The sequence below is a fragment of the Gopherus flavomarginatus genome, chromosome 5 (genome assembly GCF_025201925.1).
Source record: "Gopherus flavomarginatus isolate rGopFla2 chromosome 5, rGopFla2.mat.asm, whole genome shotgun sequence".
Lineage (NCBI taxonomy): Eukaryota > Metazoa > Chordata > Testudines > Testudinidae > Gopherus > Gopherus flavomarginatus.
This window is the reverse complement of record NC_066621.1, coordinates 343329-363514: the sequence shown is the minus strand read 5'-3', so window position 1 is coordinate 363514 and position 20186 is coordinate 343329. Positions and strand designations below refer to the sequence as shown.

The 20186-nt window shown below is 64.7% G+C and overlaps 2 protein-coding genes across 5 annotated transcripts; one reads left to right on the top strand and one right to left on the bottom strand.

Moving 5' to 3' along the window:
* The first annotated feature begins 867 nt into the window (after positions 1–867).
* NFATC2IP (nuclear factor of activated T cells 2 interacting protein) lies at positions 868–11526 on the top strand. 2 transcript variants are annotated; one of them, XR_007774724.1, is made up of 10 exons: positions 868–1116; positions 1962–2123; positions 2349–2418; positions 5764–5899; positions 6496–6567; positions 7644–7824; positions 8376–8520; positions 10202–10335; positions 10628–10906; positions 11128–11526. XR_007774724.1 is itself a non-coding variant. In XM_050955912.1 (9 exons), the coding sequence occupies exons 1-9, from the start codon at positions 1090–1092 to the stop codon at positions 10784–10786; spliced, it is 1086 nt and encodes a 361-aa protein (XP_050811869.1). In that variant the 5' UTR covers positions 868–1089; the 3' UTR covers positions 10787–10954. The 2 variants fall into 2 exon arrangements, 1 of the variants encoding a protein (XP_050811869.1); XM_050955912.1 differs by lacking the exon at positions 11128–11526 and having other exon boundaries at positions 10628–10954.
* Positions 11527–11673: 147 nt separating this feature from the next.
* On the bottom strand, positions 11674–13591 carry LOC127052331 (arylamine N-acetyltransferase, pineal gland isozyme NAT-10-like). 3 transcript variants are annotated; one of them, XM_050955914.1, is made up of 2 exons: positions 13494–13591; positions 11674–12848 (listed from the first exon to the last, which is right to left on the bottom strand). In XM_050955914.1, exon 2 carries the CDS (start codon positions 12821–12823, stop codon positions 11984–11986), a length of 840 nt encoding a protein of 279 aa, XP_050811871.1. In that variant the 5' UTR covers positions 12824–12848; positions 13494–13591; the 3' UTR covers positions 11674–11983. The 3 variants fall into 3 exon arrangements, with proteins under 3 accessions (XP_050811871.1, XP_050811870.1, XP_050811872.1); XM_050955913.1 differs by having other exon boundaries at positions 11674–12829; XM_050955915.1 differs by having other exon boundaries at positions 11674–12829; positions 13551–13591.
* Positions 13592–20186: the final 6595 nt, after the last annotated feature.

The window sequence follows — 20186 nt, the reverse complement described above, 5'->3', positions numbered from 1 at the left end:
TAGGGGTGGAGTCGAGCCCCAGCCCCACCCGGGAACTACAACTCCCAGCAGCCTCTGAGACTCAGGGGTGGAGCCTAGCCCCAACCCCATCCGGGAACTACAATGCCCAGCGACCCCTGAGCCTCAGGAGGCAGGGCTGAGCCCCAGTCTGACCTGGGAACGACAGCTCCCAGTGGCCCCTGCACCTCAGGGACAGAGCCGAGCCCCAGCCCCATGTGAGAACTACAACTCCCAGCGCCCCCTGAGACTTGGGAGGTGGAGCCGAGCCCCACTCCCAACCAGGAACTACAACTCCCAGCTGCTCCTGCACCTCGGAGGTGGAGCTGAGCCCCAACCCCACATGGGAACTACAACTCCCAGTGGTCCCTGAGCCTCAGGGGTGGACTTGAGCCCCAGTCTCACGTGGGAACTACAACTCCCAGTGGCCCCTGAGACTCAGGGGCGGAGCCTAGCCCCACCCCCACCCAGGAACTACAACTCCCAGCAGCCCCTGAGTCTTGGGGGCAGAGCCAAGTCCCAGCCCCACGTGGGAACTACAACTCCCAGCAGACTCTGAGACTCGGGGGTTGGAGCCGAGCCCCAGCCCAGTGTGGGAACTACAACTCCCAGCGGCCCCTGCACCTCGGAGGTGGAGCTGAGCCCCAGCCCCACATGTGCAATACAACTCCCAGAGGCCTCTGAGCTTCGGGGGCAGAGCTGAGCCCCAGCCCCACTTGGGAACGACAACTCCCAGCAGCCCCTGCACCTTGGAGGCGGAGCCGAGCCCCAGCCCCACCTGGGAACTACAACTCCCAGCGGCCCCTGTGCCTCGAAGGGTGGAGCTGAGCCCCAGCCCCACATGGGAACAACTCCCACAGGTCCCTGAGACTCGGGGGCGGAGTCGAGCCCCACCCCCACCCAGGAACTGCACTCCCAACGGCCCCCTGCGCCTCTGGGGGTGGAGCCGAGCTCCAGCCCCCACGTGGGAACTACAACTCCCAGCAGCCCCTGCACCTCTGGGGGTGGAGCCGCCTGGTCTGCGTCACCGAACCTCCGGAGCCGTGGCCAATGGCAGGGCAGGGGCGGGGCTGAGTGGGCGGGTCTAAGCCAATGGGTGGGAGCGCTATGGCGGAGCGGGTGAGTGGCCTGGAGAGGGGGTGTCACGGGGGGGTCTCTGGGCAGGCAGGGAGGGGGTCACTGGGTGGAGGGGTCACTGTGGGGGGGTCTCTGGGGAGGGTCTGGGGGGTCTCTGGGCAGGCGAGAGGGTCTCCGGGCGGGGGGGTCTCTGGGCAGGCGGGGGGGGCTGTGGGGGGGTCACTGGGCAGGCGAGGGGGTCTCCGGGCGGGGGGGGTCTCTGGGCAGGCGGGGAGGGGCTGTGGGGGGGTCGCTGGGGGAGGGTCTCCGGGCGGGGGGGGTCTCTGGGCAGGCGGGGAGGGTCTGGGGGGGGGGTCACTGGGCAGGTGAGGGGGTCTCCGGGCGGGGGGTGTCTCTGGGCAGGCGGGGAGGGGCTGTGGGGGGGTCACTGGGGGAGGGTCACTGGGGGAGGGTCTCTGGGCAGGCGAGGGGGTTGCTGGGGGAGGGTCTCCGGGCGGGGGGGTCTCTGGGCAGGCGGGGAGGGGCTGTGGGGGGGGTCTCTGGGCAGGCGGGGAGGGGCTGTGGGGGGGTCACTGGGCAGGCGAGGGGGTCTCCGGGCGGGGGGTGTCTCTGGGCAGGCGGGGAGGAGCTGTGGGGGGGTCTCTGGGTGGAGGGGTCACTGGGGGAGGGTCTCTGGGTGGGGGGGGGTCACTGGGGGATGGACTATGTGGGGTCTCTGGAGCAGGGGGAAGGGATTTGGGGTGTGCTCCTCCCGAGCCCCTGTCTTGGCGCAGGGTCGAGGGGGCGCTGGGCAGGTGGGGGGAGCCTCCCGGGGCTGCACTGGAGGAATTCCAGGATAGAACCCAGGAGTCCTGCCCCCTAACCCTGGCTCTCCCATCCCCATCCAGGTTAGCCCTGCCCCACCCCCAATCTATGTGGGGGGCAGCAGCAGTGACAGCGAGGGGGAGCCTGTGAGACCCCCGAGGGGGGAAGGGGGGCAGCCGCGCCCCAAGCGCCGGCGTGTTCTGTGCACCACTGAGATCCCCACTGTGCCTGTCTACTCGAACAAGGTAACAGGGACCCAGGCGTCCGAGCAACCCCTCCCCCCCAGCTCTAACCACCAGACCCTTCTCCCCTCCTGGAGCCGGGGATAGAACCCAGGAGTCTGGGCTCCCAGTCCGGCCCCCCGCCCCCCAACGTGCTCATCCCTCTTGTGCCCATCCTGAGGCTCGGTGCCCCGATGTGGGTGCCCGAGCAGCAGGGCCCTGTGGGTAACAAGCCCCCTTCCTCTCCAGGTGAACAGCAGCTTCCAGCTGTGCCCTGCAGAGCTGCACCAGGAGGTGCCCACCCTGCGATGGCAGGGAGGTAAGCAGGGGGTGCTAGGGCTGGGCGGGAGTAGGGGGTTTTGGCCTCAGGGAGGTGGGGGCTATGTATATGCTGTAGGGAGTGGGAGGAGGCAGCAGGGGTACGTCTGGGGGTGTGTGTCTGGGCGGGCTGTGGTTAGAGTCCCCGCAGGGGTGGTGATGTTTGATGGTCACTTGGGCCCTTACAGTCTGAGAGACCCCTAATCTGATCACAGGCCACAGAACCCCCCCGCCCCATGACAGACCTCGAACCTCTGGCTGAGTCACTGACGTCCTCACATGGTGGGTTGAAGACCCCAAGTTAAAGACTCCACCACTGCACTAGTTCTAGCCCGCTAGTGACCCATGTCCCACGTTGCAGAGGAAGGTGAAACACCCCCACACCCCCGCCCCCAGGGTCTCGGACAGTCTGACCTTGGGAAAAATTCCTTCCCAACCCCAAATACAGCGATCAGTTAGACCCTGAGCGTGTGGGCAAGACCTACCAGGCAGGTACCTGGGAAAGTGACTCAGAACCTCCCCGTCTAATGTCCCGTCTCTGGCCGCTGGGGATTTTTGCTACAGGCAGTTGCACGGCATTGTAGGCAGTCCTGTCATACCAGCCCCTCCATACACTTATTAAGCTCAGTTGTGTAGCCAGTTAGGGGCTTTGCCCCCACTGCTCCCCTTGGGAGGCTGCCCCAGAACTTTACTCCTCTGGTGGTTAGAAACTGTCATCTAATTACAAGCCTAAACTTGTTCATGGCCAGTTCATAGCCATGCATTCTGGGTCCACACTGGTGCTTAACTTCAATAACCCCTCTCCTTCCCTGGTATGTCTCCCTCAGATGTATTTATACAGACTGCTCCTAGCTCCCCTCAGCCTGCCTTTGGTCAGGCTAAACAAGCCAAGCTCTTTGAGTCCCCTCATGAGGGAGGTTTTCCATTCCTCAGATCATCCTAGCAGCTCTTCTCTGCACCCTGTTCCAGTCGGAATTCATCATTCTTACATGTGAGAGGCCAGAAGCTGGGAATGGGCGACAGGGGATGGGTCACTTGATTCCCTGTTCTGTCCATTCCCTCTGGGGCACCTGGCACTGGCCACTGTAGGAAGACAGGACACTGGGCTAGACGGACCTTTGGTCTGACCCAGTCTGGCCGTTCTTTTGTTCTCATACAGTACTCCAGACGAGTCTCACCAGTGCCTCATATAGTGGTACTGACACGTCCCTTTCCACGGAAATACCTCCCCTGATGCACCCCAGCGCTATGTTAGCCTTTTCATGGCCACATCACACTGGCGACTCCTGTTCAGCCTGTGATCAGCCAATATACCTGTGACAAACTGGGAATGTTCTTAATGTCCCCTCTGAATACTGTGGGGGGCCCTGTTTCTGGCCGACCCTCTGTCTTCTGGCAACTAATGGCCAGGCCCTTCCCCACTGCCAGGGGATGCTAAAGGTGGGGGAGAACAAGGAGGTCAGGTGACCTCCTGGCCCGGGAAAGGAACTGAGCAGAGAGGAGGGGCTGGGGGGGTTCAGTCTGGAGCTGGCTGGGGTCGAGGAGTGAAGTGCAGACGTGGGGGTCTGGTTCACTGCCCCCCCAGAATGGACCCGGCCGAGGGGTCCGGTTCGCTGTACCTACAAGCTCTGTTTTAGACCCTGTTCCTGTCATCGAATAACCCTCTGTGTTACTGGCTGGCTGAGAGTCACGTCTGACTGCGAAGTGGGGAGCGGTTCCTGAGCATCGCCCAGGGACTCCGTGATAATACCGAGGTCTTTCTCCTCCTCTGTCACTTCCAACTGATACGTCCCCAGCTTAGAGCAAGAATTCTTGTTGTTGGTTGCTCAGTGCACTTTGCACTATTAAATATCCCATTTCTGTTACTCCAGATTACAAAATCAGATCTTCTTGTAGGATATTCCGGTCCTTCTCCATATTGGCAATGCCTCCCTACTTTGTGTCATCCCCAAATGTTATTAGCACATGCCTACTTTTTGTGCCAAGCTCAGACATAAAAACTAGGGCTGTCAAGCGATTTAAAAAAAATTAATCACAATTAAAAAATACCTGTATGTAAATACCTTGCAAGCTGGCTACAAAAGTGCCAAGCAAATGCCTGTTCTCACTTTCTGGTGCCATTGTAAATAAGAAACAGGCAGCAGCATCTCCTGTCAATGAAGAGGGACAAGTTTGTTTATATTTAGCGATTGGCTGAACAAGGAGGAGGACTGAATGGACCTGTAGGCTCTGAAGTTTTATACTGTTTTGTTTTTTGAATGCAGTTCTATAAAACAATCTACATTTGTCTAAATTACAGTTTCACGACAGAGCTCACACTACAGGATTTGTATTTTTCAGTTTATCTCATACTGTTTCTTTTGTTGTCATTTTTACAGTGCAAACATTTATAAAAAATACTAGACGCTTTGATTACAGTTACAATCAGGATACAATACACAAAAATGTAGAAAAACATCCAGAATATGCAATACATCTCAACTGGTATTACAATACAGAATACAATATAGAGGAAAATGTAATACTTTTCAATTGGTATTCTGTTGTTGAACAGTGCGATTAAACCTGTGGTTAATCGCGATGACATGTTTTGAGTTAATTGTGTGAGTTAACTGCCGTTCAGCGACAGCCCTAATAAAAACCTTAAATAAGCTTGGTCCCAAGACCGATCCTGGAGGAGCTCCACTAGCGACCTTCCTCCAGCCTGACAGTTCCCCTTTCGGAGGACTGGTTGCAAACTCCCCTTTAAGCAGTTCCTTTCCCACCTTCCAGTTCTCGAATCAATCCCCCTCTTCTCCGCTGTCACGAATAGTTTCCCATGTGGAACTGGATCCAAAGCCTTCCGGACATCTGGGTAGCTTGGATCCACTGCACGTCCTTTGCCTAGAACTTAAGCTGTCTTCCCAAAGAAGGCGCTCAGGGCGGTCTGGATAAAACGCTGTTGTAGTTTATCCCAGTTACCGGTTACCCCACGTCTTAACAACTTTCTCTTTCAAAATTGGTTCAAAGACCTTGCGTACAATTGAGGTCAAACTAACAGGCCTGGAGTTTCCTGGATCATGTTTTTTTTCCCTTCCTTAAAAACAGAAACTGTGTTAGCACCTCTCCAGTCCCAGGGTACGACCCCCAAGTTTACAGAGTCGTTAAAATCCTTGGTGTTGGGCTTGCAATGTCAGGTGTCGGTTCTGTTAATGTGTGGCTGTGTGTGCTGGATGGAGGGGTGATGTACCCGTTTGGGGGGTCGGGGTACGTGCACTGGATGGAGGTTTATTGTCTTGAGGGGACAGCTGTGGGGAGAGGTGCCCCCTGCCTGGCCGTCACAGCTGCTGTCTCCCCTCCCTCCCAGGGGCAGATCTGGACGTGGATGAGATTGACCCTGTCACGCCCCCACGGCCAGAGCGGCCTCACGCCCCACGCCTCCCCCAAGGCCCCTGCACTCACTGGCTGGAGGAGGAGCCGCAGCAGCAGGGGGCAGCGAGATCGTAGGTTGGGGGAAGGTTGGGGGAGAGATTGTGGCAGGGTTACTGTGGTGGGTGAATGGGGGGAGGGGACAGGGCTCTAGTGGGGGGTGGGGGGATCAGGGTGGGGGCAGGGTTAGAATAGGGGTATATGGGGGAGGGGGAGGGCTCTAGTGGGGGTGGATGGGGATGGGGCAGTTTTACAATGGGGGTATATGGGGGAAGGGCTCTAATGGGGGTGGGGGGATCAGGGTGAGGGCAGGGTTAGAATGGAGGGATAAGGGGGGAGGGCTCTAATGGAGGGTGGAGGGATCGGGGTGGGGGCAGGGACAGGGTTAGAATGGGGGCATGTGGGGGAGGGGGGAAGGCTCTAGTGGGGGTGGATTGGGATGGGGGCAGGGTTACAGTGGGGGTATATGGGGGAAGGGCTCTAATGGAGGGTGGGGGGTTCAGGGTGGGGGCAGGGTTACCGTGAGGGGTATATGCGGGGAGGGTGGCGCAGGCTCTGTGGCTTCTGGCTTTGGGGTCTGTTGTCTCCTGGGGGGTCACTTATGGGGCACAGCTTTCCAGGCCCCCTTCACAGCAGCCCCCTGCGGGTCCGCTCTCTCTTTCTCTCTCAGGGTTCGGGACGAGTCCCCCTCTCCCCCTCCCCCACCACAGCCCACACGAAGGCAGAGGGGCCGGACCCGACGGTGAGGGGCTGCCTGGATGTTGGGGGGTGTTGCTGGGCTTGTCCCTTCAGGGAGGAGGGGCTGGGGGGGTCTCTGCTGAAATCTGTGTCCCAGCAGGAGCTGGGGAATTGAGGGGCAGGTTCTCTGAGGGGCACCTCCCTTGTAGAGAGCGGGGAGGGTCTCTGGGGGGATCTGTCTGGGGAGTCTATGGACGTGGGGAATGGGGGGGGTCTGTTGGGGATCTGATGATCCCTGACCCCAGGGAGGTGGGGACTGGAGGAGGGTTTGTCAGGAGGCGTCTGATGGTCCATGCCCCCAAGGGAGGTGTGTGTGGGGCATCTGTGGGGCATAGGGATCTGTGGGGGTCTGATGGCCCTGCCCCCCCAAGGAGGTGGGTGGGGGGTCTGTGGGGCACAGGGATCTATGGGGGTCTGATGGCCCTGCCCCACAAGGAGGTATGTGGGGGTCTGTGGGGCACAGGGATCTATGAGGGTCTGACTGCCCTGCCCCCCAGAGAGGTATGGGGGGGCATCTGTGGGGCACAGGGATTTGTGGGGGTCTGACTGCCCCGCCCCCCAGGGAGGTGTGGGGGGTCTGTGGGGCACAGGGATCTGTGAGGGTCTGACCGCCCTGCCCCCCAGGGAGGTGTGGGGGGTGTCTGTGGGGCACAGGGATCTGTGGGGGTCTGACTGCCCTGCCCCCCAGGGAGGTGCGGGGGATCTGTGGGGGTCTGACTGCCCTGCCCTCCAGGGAGGTGGGGGGGGGTCTGGGGCACAGGGATCTGTGGGGTCTGACTGCCCTGCCCTCCAGGGAGGTGTGGGGAGGTCTGGAGCACAGGGATCTGTGAGGTCTGACCGCCCTGCCCCCCAGGGAGGTGGGGGGGGATCTGTGGGGTCTGTCCGCCCTGCCCCCCAGGGAGGTGTGGGGAGGTCTGGGGCACAGGGATCTGTGAGGTCTGACCGCCCTGCCCCCCAGGGAGGTGTGGGGGGGTCTGGGGCACAGGGATCTGTGGGGTTCTGACCGCCCTGCCCCCCTGGGAGGTGGGGGGGGGTCTGGGGCACAGGGATCTGTGGGAGTCTGACCGCCCTGCCCCCCAGGGAGGTGGCGCGCCAGCTGCAGGGTCTCAGCACGTGGCTGTCGGCCGCCCAGCGCAGCCTGCGGGAGGAGCTGCCCGAGGACGACGTGATCCTGGTGGAGCCGCCCCCGTCCCCCCCGTCCCGGCAGCTGCAGCTCAAGGTACGGTGCCGGGCTGAGATCCACCGCGTCGCCGTGGAGACGGTGAGTGACCCCCCCTGCACCCCGCCTCTCAGCTCTTCCACATCCCCATGTGGCTGGAGAGTGAGCCCCCCGTCCCCTCAACGTGGGCCGGGCCCCTTTGCAGGCTGCATATACCCCCCATGCCACTGCCCAGCCCCTGCAGACCCTGTATCTCCAGCCCTGCCCCAGCGTGCAGACCCCGGCCATGCCCCTGTGGGGCGGAGGGTCTCAGGCGGGCCTGGGTAGGGCATGGGAGGTGCCAGGACAGGATAGGGGGCAGGACAGCGGCCAGGTGGAGGGAGGGTGTCAAGGGGCTGGTTCACCCCCCCCCACTCCCCAGTGTATTGGTGGGATTAGCCCTGATGGCAGGGGTCGGCAGAACTGCCCTACACTGGATCTGCTCGGAAATGGCCCAGGTGGAATCACTCGGGGGATGAATGTACCTGGCGATTGGCACCTGCCGTGCCAGCCCCGCTGCATGGCTCCCACTGGCCCAGAACAGCCCAGCAGGGTGCCCGGCAGAGCCGGAGTGTCCGTCTGTCCCTCCCTGACTGTCCCCTCCACCGGTGCAGTCACAGCCCCTGCAGGTGGTGGTGGAGCACATGGCCGGGAGACTGCAGGTCCGGCCGGAGCAGATCCTGCTGCTGCTGCGAGACACAGAGCTGCCCCCCGGCAGCACCCCCCAGGGCCTGGGCCTGGGCGTGGCCGACATCATCGGTGAGTGAGGGGCAGGGGGCTTCTCTTGGCAGAGGTGCAGACTGGGGCCTCGCTGGCTGGGGCCGCACTGCAGGGCAGGGTCTGTGGGCCGAGCGGGTCAGGCGCGGACGGGCCGCGGTCGTGGGACAGGCGAGTCTCCGGCTGTATGTGAGATGCGGGCGGGAACTGTCCCACGCGCAGTGGGCAGGCCCAGCTGGAGGGCCGGGTGCAGCTCTGGGCACCGGGACAAAGGGATACTCCAGAGGAGGGGTCCGAACCCCTGACCTGGGGAAGGTTAAAACCCGGGTGAGTTTAGAGCCAAGCAGTCGGAGGGGGCCTGAGAGCAGGGGTCAGCTCTAGTGAAGGCTGGTATCAGAGCCAGGGGAAATCCCTTCTCTGTGCCAGACCCCCTGGGGTCTCCCTCCCTCCAGGGTCGGCCACGCGGCCTGGACTGAACCTCTGGGCTGCAGCCTCCTGCTTCTCCCGTGAGCTCTGCCCAGCAAGTCCCACTGAGCCAGACCCTGGCAGAGACGTGCCCACGCTGCCAGGACGGTGCCCCTCGCCCAGCGTGGCAGGGACAGTCCCACAGCGCTGGCACGCAGTCAGGTGTGTTAGCTGGCTACGGCACAGGGAGCGCAGAGGGGGGCCCAGTCCGTTCTGCTCAGTCCAGGGCCACGCCAGGCTGTGGGGAGCCCTTGGGGCAGGCTCTGTCTGCCTCGCTTACTTGCTCTCTGACTTCCTTCCTGAGCCTGTTCCCAGGTGAGAGCCCACACCTCGCCCTCCCAGCCCCTGGTTCTCTAGCTGGGGTCTGTGCCCAGCTTCCCGCTGAGAGCGTGGGGCCAGGAGTCACGAGCGCTGCCCTCGGCTCTCTGGCCCCACTGCTGAGCTGGGGCGGTTCAGCCAGTTCTTTAATGACTGTTCGTTCAGGGCGATGATGTGTGTCCCCGTGTCTTAGGCTGCCCTGAGAGCAAACTTGGTCCTCCCCCAGTACTGGGTAGCCGTGCAAAGTATAGGGGAAACCGAGGCAGGCGTGAGACTCTTACAGAAAATTCCCCCTTCGTCACAGGGATGAGTTATTCTCTGGGTTCGCTGGGAGCAGGACAGGCAGCGATGGGCTCTGTCCGCGGCCAGGGAGATTCAGGGCGAATATTAGGAATCAGTCTCACTGCACGGGGCGCTCGGCCTGAAAGAGGCTGAGGGAGGTTGGGGGGTCCCCGCGCTGGAGGTGTCTCGGCACAGGTTGGACAAACAGCTGGCACGGCCGACCTACGTTTGCTTGGCCAGGGGCTGGGCGCGGTGACCTGTCGAGGTCCCTTCCCACCCCACGTGTCTGTGTTCTGGGGGCGCCCGGTGCTGCACACGGATTTTCAGTGGAGCTGTCCTGGCAGCATCTCTGCTGCAGCTGCCTGAGCCGTGCTGGGGTCCCCTGGCCTCCCCCGTGGCCGTCTCGCACTGGTGGCTTATGGTCACTCCACGCACCAGGCCTCTCTCCTCCTCCATGGCGGCCAGCTGACGAGCCCCCAGCGGGTAGCAGAAATTGGGTTCCTGGCCCCGAAGTGCATGCTGTGCCCCCCAGGCTGGGAGAGAGGGGTCTGATATCAGCGGGGGTCCCCCAAGCCGGGACGGGGATAACAGGAGTGATCAGTGCAGCGGCCCCAGCTGCTCAACCCTCACCCTCTCTCTGTCCGTCTGTCCCCTGCAGACTGTGTGGTGGACGTGGCAGCGGGGGAGCTGCAGGGCGGGGGAGAGTCGGGGACCGGGCCGGGCCCTGGGGAGCTACGGCTGACCGTGCGAGGCCAGGAGAAGGACTCGCTGCTCACACTCAACGTGCCCAGGGTAAGGGGAGGCTGCAGGGGGAGGGGCCATGCCAGGGGGCTGTGCGGTGCTGTTTGCAGAGGGAGGGGGATGTGGGGGTTGTCACAGCCCCAGGGAGGCGGAAGGAGCTGAGCCAGCGGGGTGGGGGGGGCTGTTGGCTGAGGGGGGGCTGGGGTAGTTGGGGGGTGGGGGGCAGGCCCCGCTCCACCTGGGGCTGCCTTGGGAGGGATGCTGGGGCCAGTCCCTGCAGTGCCCCCTCCCAGGCATGTCTGCGGCGTGTGCCCCCACCCTGCTAACCACCCACCCCCGGCAGGCGGAGCCGCTGCACCGGCTGATGGAGCGCTACCAGGAGGCCATGGGGCTGAGTGGCCGCCAGCTCCGCTTCTTCTTTGATGGGCAGCGCCTGGTGGGGACCCGCACGCCCGAGCAGCTGGGCATGGAGCCCGACGACGTCATCGAGGCCTGGGCCTAGCCCCCCCCACAGCTGGGCGTGGAGCCTGACGACGTCATCGAGGCCTGGGCCTAGCCCCCCCCACAGCTGGGCGTGGAGCCCGACGACGTCATCGAGGCCTGGGCCCAGCCCCCCCGCACAGTTGGGCCTGGAGCCTGACGACGTCATCGAGGCCTAGGCCCCCCCCCCCACACACACAGCTGGGCATGGAGCCCGACGATGTCATCGAGGCCTGGGCCCAGCCCCCCCGCACAGCTGGGCCTGGAGCCTGACGTCATCGAGGCCTAGGCCCCCCCCCCCCCCACAGAGCTGGGCATGGAGCCCGATGACGTCAAGGCCTGGGCCCTAGCCCCCCCCCACAGCTGGGCATGGAGCCCGACGAAGTCATCGAGGCCTGGGCCTAGCCCCCCTGCCCCCCGGGATGCCCCCGCCCTGCATAGCTGGGCACGGAGCCTGCTGGAGGCCTGGGCCTAGCCCCCCAGGGTGCCTCCCAGCACCTCGCCCCCAGCTGGGCACAGAGCAGGCTGCTGCTGTCACTGAGCCCAGGGGATCCCCCTTCCTAGCACCCTGCAGCAGCTGGGTGTGGCCCTGCCCTCACCCCCACACCTAGGCGCGGCCTGGAGCGTGCCCATCACGTCAGCGAGGCCTAGACCCAGCCCCGCCGCCCCCTTCTGTAAATAGGGGACTTCAGGGGCATTTGCCCCCCGCACTGAGGGGGTGAAGCATCTTTTATGGAATAAATAAATGAACCCAGCCCTCGGTCCTGAGCTTCTTCCCCATTACTTGTGGGGAGGGGGTGGGTGGACACAGCTGTGGGGCCAGAGTGACTGGCTCTGTGCCGGACCCTGCAAGGACCCTCACCCCCAGGGATCAGGGCCCACTCGCTGCTCAGCGTGAGACAGGCTCACGCGCAATCCACAGCAGGGATGGACCCACCCAGGATCATAGAGTCAGTGTTTGAGCCAGCGATGGAACCCAGGAGTCCTGACCCCCCCGCCCCCAACCCAGTAGCCACTGCTCCCCACCCAGAGCTGGCGATTGAAGCCAGGAGTCCTGGCTCCCAGCCCACACCTTGCTCTTCCCTTTGGGCCCAGGAGCTCCCTCCATCCAGGTTTCTGCTTGGCTGGCCTGTTTTACAGCTCTCTTAGCTGGGCACCCAAGGGTGCTGTCAGGGGTGTCTCTGGGTCTGTCCCCCCCACCTCGTTTCTCAGAGCGTCTTCAGTCAGAGGAGGGGAGCTGCTCCATCTCCTCCCCTTCCGGGGGTGGCTGGATGGCCTGGTCCTTGGGCACCAAGGTCCCGCTCAGCTGGGCCCCGAAGGTGTGCTGCAGCAGGGTGGGGATCTCGTGGGGCTGCAGGGGGGTCTCCGTGCGCTCCCCGCCCCGCGTGGCGATGAGGCGCCAGCCCATGTAGGTGAGGCGGCCGCCGCCCGGCTGGGGCAGGCTGCAGAAGGACTTGCAGGCGAAGATGGAGCTGGGGGCCTGCTGGTGGTAGCAGCACATGGCGGCGAAGTCTCCCAGCTCCCGCTCCTCCAACGTGAAGGTGTAGAGCAGCTGCCCCCCCTTGCCGGGCGCCTGCAGCCGCTCCAGCGCCCAGACGCCCCCCGCCAGGCTCAGCCGGAAGGTGCCGCCCTCCTGCGGCTGCTCCAGGCCCGGCTCCAGCCGCAGGGGCTCCAGGAAGCCGTCCCCGAAGCCCACGTCGCACAGGAAGCGCTGGCCCCCCAGCCGCACCAGCAGCACCAAGTGGTCACGGGGTGGCCCGAGGCGCCCCGTGAAGCGGTTCCGGACGCGGCCGGCCAGCCCCACCACGCAGAAGCCCAGCGCCCGCAGCAGCCACAGGAAGAGCCCGTTGTTCTCGTAGCAGAAGCCGCCGCGCTGCCGGCAGACGATCTTGTCATAGAGCAGGGGCAACGCCAGGGTGATGGGCTCCCCGCAGTGCACACTCAGGCTCTCAAAGGGCACCAAGAACAGGTGGCAACGGTGCAGCCCCTGCAGGGTCTCCAGGGTGGGCTCCTTCGGGCCCTGGTAACCAATCCGGGAGAGGTAGGCACCCACGTCCATCCCAGGCTGGGGGGCAAAGCGGGGGCTGTGAGCAGAGAACCCAGGAGTCCTGGTTCTTGGGCCCCCCCATTCTAACCACCAGCCCCTGCTCCCCACCCAGAGCCGGGGAGAGAACCCAGGAGTCCTGGCTCCCAGCCCCCCTGCTCTAACCCCCCAGCCCCACTCCCCTCTCAGAGCCGGGAGAGAACCCAGGAATCCTGGCTCCCAGCCCCCCTGCTCTAACCCCTCAGCCCCGCTCTCCTGCCAGAGCTAGGAAGAACCCAGGAGTCCTGGCTCCCGGCCCCCCCTGCTCTCACCCACTAGCCCCCACTCCCCTCCCAGAGCCGAGGAGAGAACCCAGGAGTCCTGACTCTCGGGCCCCCCTGCTCTAACCCACCAGCCCCCACTCCTCTCCCAGAGCCGGGGAGAGAACCCAGGAGTCCAGGCTCCCGGGCCCCCCCTGCTCTAACCCACCAGCCCCACTCCCCTCCCAGAGCCGGGAGAGAACCCAGGAGTCCTAGCTCCCAGCCCCCCTGCTCTAACCACCAGCCCTCACTCCCCTCCCAGAGCCAGGGAGAGAACCCAGGAGTCCTAGCTCCCAGCCCCCCTGCTCTAACCACCAGCCCTCACTCCCCTCCCAGAGCCAGGGAGAGAACCCAGGAGTCCTGGCTCCCAGCCCCCCTGCTCTTACCCACTGGCCCCTGCTCCCCTCCGAGAGCTGGGTTCGAATGTGGCCTGCAGCACTCACACTGTGGCTGCAGCTGGCTCTGCCCAGGGTTTTGCTTCCGTCTCCAGAGACACGTGTCCACTCCAGTGGTTTTCCCTCCCCCCCCACGTGACAGCTCCTTAATCTCTCCTAGCCTGGCAGGGCCTCCCTGGCCTCTCCCTGGTAGCCATGGGGCAAAGGGGGTTGGTATCATCTGTGGGAGCAGCCCCCCCACTCCCCCACCTGCCTGTCCTGGGAAGGGGGGGCGATCACCTCCCAGTCTCCCAACTCCCCCTTCCCAGTGCCAACAGATCCCCCAACATCCAAGGCCCCCGTGCCCCTATGCCCTGTGTTCCCAGCCCCCACTGACCCCCCTTTATCCACTGAATTCAAAGCCCAGGGAGTATTTCCTGTGCCCCCCCCCCCATGCACACAGGTGATTTGATGAGTTTTGGAGACTCTGGATTAGGGGGCAGGGGCAGAGGCATGTGAGGGCAGAGGTCAGCAGGTGGGCTCGCTCGCCCTGCTTGGGGGAGGGCGACTCTGGGGCACTGACAGGCAGACAGAGGTGGGGCGGGTTGGGGGCAGAGCATGGGCACGTGCTGGCCTGCATCTCTGGCACGGAGTGTGGGGGAGTCAGGGCCCTGCACCCCTCTCCCTGCGAGTCACCGGGACTCAGCCAGCCAGTAACACAGCAGGGTTATTAGCCGCCAGGAACACAGGCCCAGGCAGGGCTTGTAGGTACAACCAGGACCCCTCAGCCAGGTCCCTCTGGGGGGTTCACGGAGCTTAGACCCCAGCTTGGGGTTCCCTGCGTTGCACCCCCCAGCCCAAAACTGAAAACAAAACTTCCTCCAGCAGCTCTCTCCCCCCTCCCCACTGCTCCTCCTCCCTTTGTTCAGTCTGTGGGGCAGAAGGTGTCACTTCTCCCAACCCCTCTCCTGGCTCAGGTTACAGCTCAGGGAGCTTCCTGCAAGGGAAGTCCCCCCTCCACTGTAACCCCTGCAACATTCCCAGGGCAAATCCAGCCGCCCCTCCCGCGGCTCCAGCACAACCTCGCAGCACTGCCCCGGAGGGCGTCACTGAGCACCGCCGTGGGCACCGGGGCCAGCTCGGGCAGCATTTCCCCCTGCTCCTGCCAGCGGCAGCCCAGGGCGCCAGGCTCAGGGGGGTCCAGCAGCCACAGCGCAGCAGGGGGGCATCCAGCCGCTCCACCAGCCGAGCGATGCAGCGTCTCATCCCGGGGCTTGGCCTCCCCTGCTCACGGCCCCTAGTGCCCCACTGGGGCCGGTCCTGAGCGCTGGGGAGACCATCCCCCACTGCGCCCCCCACCCCCAGCACAGCGCCCCCTAGCGCCCCACTGGGGCTGGTCCTGAGCACTGGGGAGACCATCCCCCACTGAGCCCCCACCCCCAGCACAGCGCCCCCTAGCGCCCCACTGGGGCCGGTCCTGAGCGCTGGGGAGACCTTCCCCCACTGCGCCCCCCCACCCCCAGCACAGCGCCCCCTAGCGCCCCACTGGGGCCGGTCCTGAGCGCTGGGGAGACCATCCCCCACTGCGCCCCCCACCCCCAGCACAGCGCCCCCTAGCGCCCCACTGGGGCTGGTCCTGAGCACTGGGGAGACCATCCCCCACTGCGCCCCCCACCCCCCAGCACAGCGCCCCCTAGCGCCCCACTGGGGCTGGTCCTGAGCGCTGGGGAGACCATCCCCCACTGCGCCCCCCACCCCCAGCACAGCGCCCCCTAGCGCCCCACTGGGGCCAGCCCTGAGCGCTGGGGAGACCATCCCACACAGAGCCCCTGCCCCCAGCACAGCACCCCCTAGTGCCGCACTGGGGCTGGTCCTGAGCGCTGGGGAGACCATCCCCCACTGAGCCCCCACCCCCAGCACAGCGCCCCCTAACACCCCACTGGGGCCAGCCCTGAGCGCTGGGGAGACCATCCCACACAGAGCCCCTGCCCCCAGCACAGCACCCCCTAGTGCCGCACTGGGGCCAGCCCTGAGCGCTGGGGAGACCATCCCCCACTGAGCCCCCACCCCCAGCACAGCGCCCCCTAACACCCCACTGGGGCCAGCCCTGAGCGCTGGGGAGACCATCCCCCACAGAGCCCCTGCCCCCAGCACAGCACCCCCTAGCGCCCCACTGGGGCCAGCCCTGAGCGCTGGGGAGAGCACCCCCTGCTGAGCCCCCACCCCCCAGCACAGCGCCCCTAGCGCCCCACTGGGGCCAGCCCTGAGCGCTGGGGAGAGCACCCCCCACTGAGCCCCCACCCCCAGCACAGCGCCCCCTAGGGCCAGCATTGATCACTGGGGAAAGCGTCCCCTGCTGAGCCGCCCACCCTGCTCCCTGCTGCATAGGGCCCCCTAGGCCCATTCCCCCCTCCCTGTGTCCCGTTGCAGTGCTGTGCCCCCCAGCACCCCATAGCTGTAGGGTCAGGGCTCACTTCCCCCAGCAGCAGCCCCTGCTCATGTGTGGAGGAGGGAAAGGTCTGAGTGGAAGTGGGGAGCCCTGGCCCCCCTAGGGTTGTGAACTCTCTTGGGTTTGGCTTCCATCTCCTGGTGGTTACTGAAACCCACCTGGGAGATTTTAGGCGGTGAAAGGCTGGTTGGCTGAGGCAGGCTCCCTGTCTGCCCTGGCTCTGTGCTGCTCCCACGAAGCAGCCAGCATGTCCCTGCGGCCCCTAGGCCCCGGGAGGGTGGGGATGGGGGGCAGGGCAGGGGTTTTGCCCCAGGGGCATGGGGGTGAGGGAGAGGTTTGGCCAGAGGCGGGGGTTGGCCCTAGGTAGGTTGGGGGACAGGGTTGGGGTTTGGCTCTGGAGCGGTTCGGGGACAGGGGCATTCAGGGGGGTCCCCAGGGTGATGGGGCAGCAGGGCATGAGGTGGGAGCAGCATCCCCACTGCTGCCCCTCACAGGATTGTGGGGGTCGGTGCCACCGGGAGGGCGGGTTAGGGAGCAGCTGATAACCATGGTGACGGGCTGTGGTTACTGGGGTGATGCTGGTTTCCGGGGTGATGGGTGGGGTGACTGGGTTACCACAGTGACAGCTCCGGGTAACAATGTGGGTTCCCGTGGGGACGGTGTCACTCATGCTAAGGTGGGAGGGGGCAGGGCAGGCAGTAACCCCAGGGATGCCAACAGGGGTCCCTGCGGTTGCCATGGTGACAGTGACAGCAGGGCCGGATTAACTTTTTGTGAGCTCGGCGCCGAACATATTTGTGGCCCCCCATGCGGCAAGGTGCCGGGGGCGGGATGGTCAGTCTCCTGAGTGACAAGCGGGCTGGGGGCAATGAAGCACAGCGTGGGGGGGGCCACCCCACTCTGCGCAGCCCAGCCGGAGGCCGTTTACAAACCTGCAGCTGCCAGCCCCTTCCCCATGGGGCGGGCCAACGCTGTGCCCCACTGCCCAGTGCATCTGCCACTGCCCACCCCCTTCCTCAGAGCCCCACCGTCACACTGCACAGCACCCTGCACACCACACCCCTCGCCCAGCGCCCCCCATAGACCTCCCCACTGCCCATCCCCTTCCTCACAGACCCACCGTCACACTGCACAGCACCCTGCACACCACAGCCCTCGCCCAGCACCCCCCATAGACCTCCCCACTGCCCACCCCCTTCCTCAGAGCCCCATTGTCACACTGCACAGCACTCTGCACACCACACCCCTCGCCCAGCGCCCCCCATAGACCTCCCCACTGCCCACCCCCTTCCTCACAGACCCACCGTCACACTGCACAGCACCCTGCACACCACACCCCTCGCCCAGCGCCCCCATAGACCTCCCCACTGCCCATCCCCTTCCTCAGAGCCCCACTGTCACACTGCACAGCACCCTGCACACCAGACCCCTCGCCCAGCGCCCCCATAGACCTCCCCACTGCCCATCCCCTTCCTCAGAGCCCCACTGTCACACTGCACAGCACTCTGCACACCACACCCCTCGCCCAGCGCCCCCCATAGACCTCCCCACTGCCCACCCCCTTCCTCACAGACCCACCGTCACACTGCACAGCACCCTGCACACCACAGCCCTCGCCCAGCGCCCCCCATAGACCTCCCCACTGCCCACCCCCTTCCTCAGAGCCCCATTGTCACACTGCACAGGACTCTGCACACCACACCCCTCGCCCAGCGCCCCCCATAGACCTCCCCACTGCCCACCCCCTTCCTCAGAGCCCCATTGTAACACTGCACAGCACCCTGCACACCACACCCCTCGCCCAGCGCCCCCCATAGACCTCCCCACTGCCCATCCCCTTCCTCAGAGCCCCACTGTCACACTGCACAGCACCCTGCACACCACACCCCTCGCCCAGCGCTCCCCATAGACCTCCCCACTGCCCACCCCCTTCCTCAGAGCCCCACTGTCACACTGCACAGCACCCTGCACACCACAGCCCTCGCCCAGTGCCCCCCATAGACCTCCCCACTGCCCACCCCCTTCCTCAGAGCCCCACTGTCACACTGCACAGCACCCTGCACACCAGACCCCTCGCCCAGCGCTCCCCATAGACCTCCCCACTGCCCACCCCGTTCCTCAGAGCCCCACTGTCACACTGCACAGCACCCTGCACACCACACCCCTCGCCCAGCGCCCCCCATAGACCTCCCCACTGCCCACCCCCTTCCTCAGAGCCCCACCGTCACACTGCACACCAGACCCCTCACCCAGCATCCCCATGGACCTCCCCACTGCCCAACCCTTTCCTCACAGACCCACCGTCACACTGCACAGCACCCTGCACACCACACCCCTCGCCCAGCGCCCCCCATAGACCTCCCCACTGCCCATCCCCTTCCTCAGAGCCCCACTGTCACACTGCACAGCACCCTGCACACCACACCCCTCGCCCAGCACCCCCCATAGACCTCCCCACTGCCCACCCCCTTCCTCACAGACCCACCGTCACACTGCACAGCACCCTGCACACCACACCCCTCGCCCAGCGCCCCCATAGACCTCCCCACTACCCACCCCCTTCCTCAGAGCCCCACTGTAACACTGCACAGCACCCTGCACACCACACCCCTCGCCCAGCGTCCCCCATAGACCTCCCCACTGCCCACCCCCTTCCTCAGAGCCCCACTGTCACACTGCACAGCACCCTGCACACCAGACCCCTCGCCCAGCGCTCCCCATAGACCTCCCCACTGCCCACCCCGTTCCTCAGAGCCCCACTGTCACACTGCACAGCACCCTGCACACCACACCCCTCGCCCAGCGCCCCCCATAGACCTCCCCACTGCCCACCCTCTTCCTCACAGACCCACCGTCACACTGTACAGTACCCTGCACACCACACCCCTCGCCCAGCGCCCCCATAGACCTCCCCACTGCCCACCCCCTTCCTCACAGACCCACCATCACACTGCACAGCACCCTGCACACCACACCCCTTGCCCAGCGCCCCCATAGACCTCCCCACTGCCCACCTCCTTCCTCACAGACCCACCGTCACACTGCACAGCACCCTGCACACCACGCCCCTCGCCCAGCGCCCCCCATAGACCTCCCCACTGCCCACCCCCTTCCTCAGAGCCCCGTCACACTGCACAGCACTCTGCACACCACACCCCTTGCCCAGCGCTCCCCATAGACCTCCCCACTGCCCACCCCCTTCCTCAGAGCCCCACCGTCACACTGCACAGCACCCTGCACACCACACCCCTCACCCAGCGCCCCCCATAGACCTCCCTACTGCCCACCCCCTTCCTCACAGACCCACCGTCACACTGCATAGCACCCTGCACACCACACCCCTCGCCCAGTCCCCCCCATAGACCTCCCCACTGCCCACCCCCTTCCTCAGAGCCCCACCGTCACATTGCACAGCACCCTGCACACCACACTCCTCGCCCAGCGCCCCCCATAGACCTCCCCACTGCCCACCCCCTTCCTCAAAGACCCACCATCAGACTGCATAACAACACATGTTCCTGAGGGGATTCTGCACCCAATATTTTAAAATTCTGCTAATTTCGTCAATAAATAAATGCACAGCCTCCAACATGGCAGTGGGGAGCACGGGCCCCTAGTTGCATGGAGGTGGGAGATCACCCGGCAGCCTCCCCCCACCCCACCCTGGTACAGGGACTCGGCAGTGAGGCTGCACTTGACCCTGACACAGTGCAAGGGCCAGGTCTGCCCCAGAAACACCCTGGGGCCCTGCCCACCTGTGCCAGGCGCAGCTGGTGTGGGTGAGCAGGGCCAGGGATCCAGGTGGGGTAGGAGAGGTCTCTGGGGGGCAGTCTGGGTGCAGGCGGCTCGGTGGGGGATCTGGACGCACAGATGTGCATTGGGGGGTTCCAGGCGCAGGGGCCATGAGACTCTGCAGGGATCCAGGTGTAGGTGGCTGGGGCTCAGCGGGGGTGTGTGTGTGTGTATGGGTGCAGGAGAGGTGGGGTTCATTTGAATGGGGGTCTAGGTGCAGGTGGTTGGTGCTCAGCATGGGGGGGTCATTTGGGTGGGGGTCCAGGTGGCTGGGGCTCAGCGGGGTGGTACAGATGCAAGGGAGATGGGGTTTGTCGCGGGGGCGGTTAGATGGGCCTGCTTAGAACCCTAGAATCTCAGGGTTGGATGGGACCTCAGGAGGTATCTAGAACCACCCCCTGCTCAAGCACGACCAGGGGAGCCCCAGCCTCTGCCAAGGAGATCCGCATGCTGGGACCCCGCTT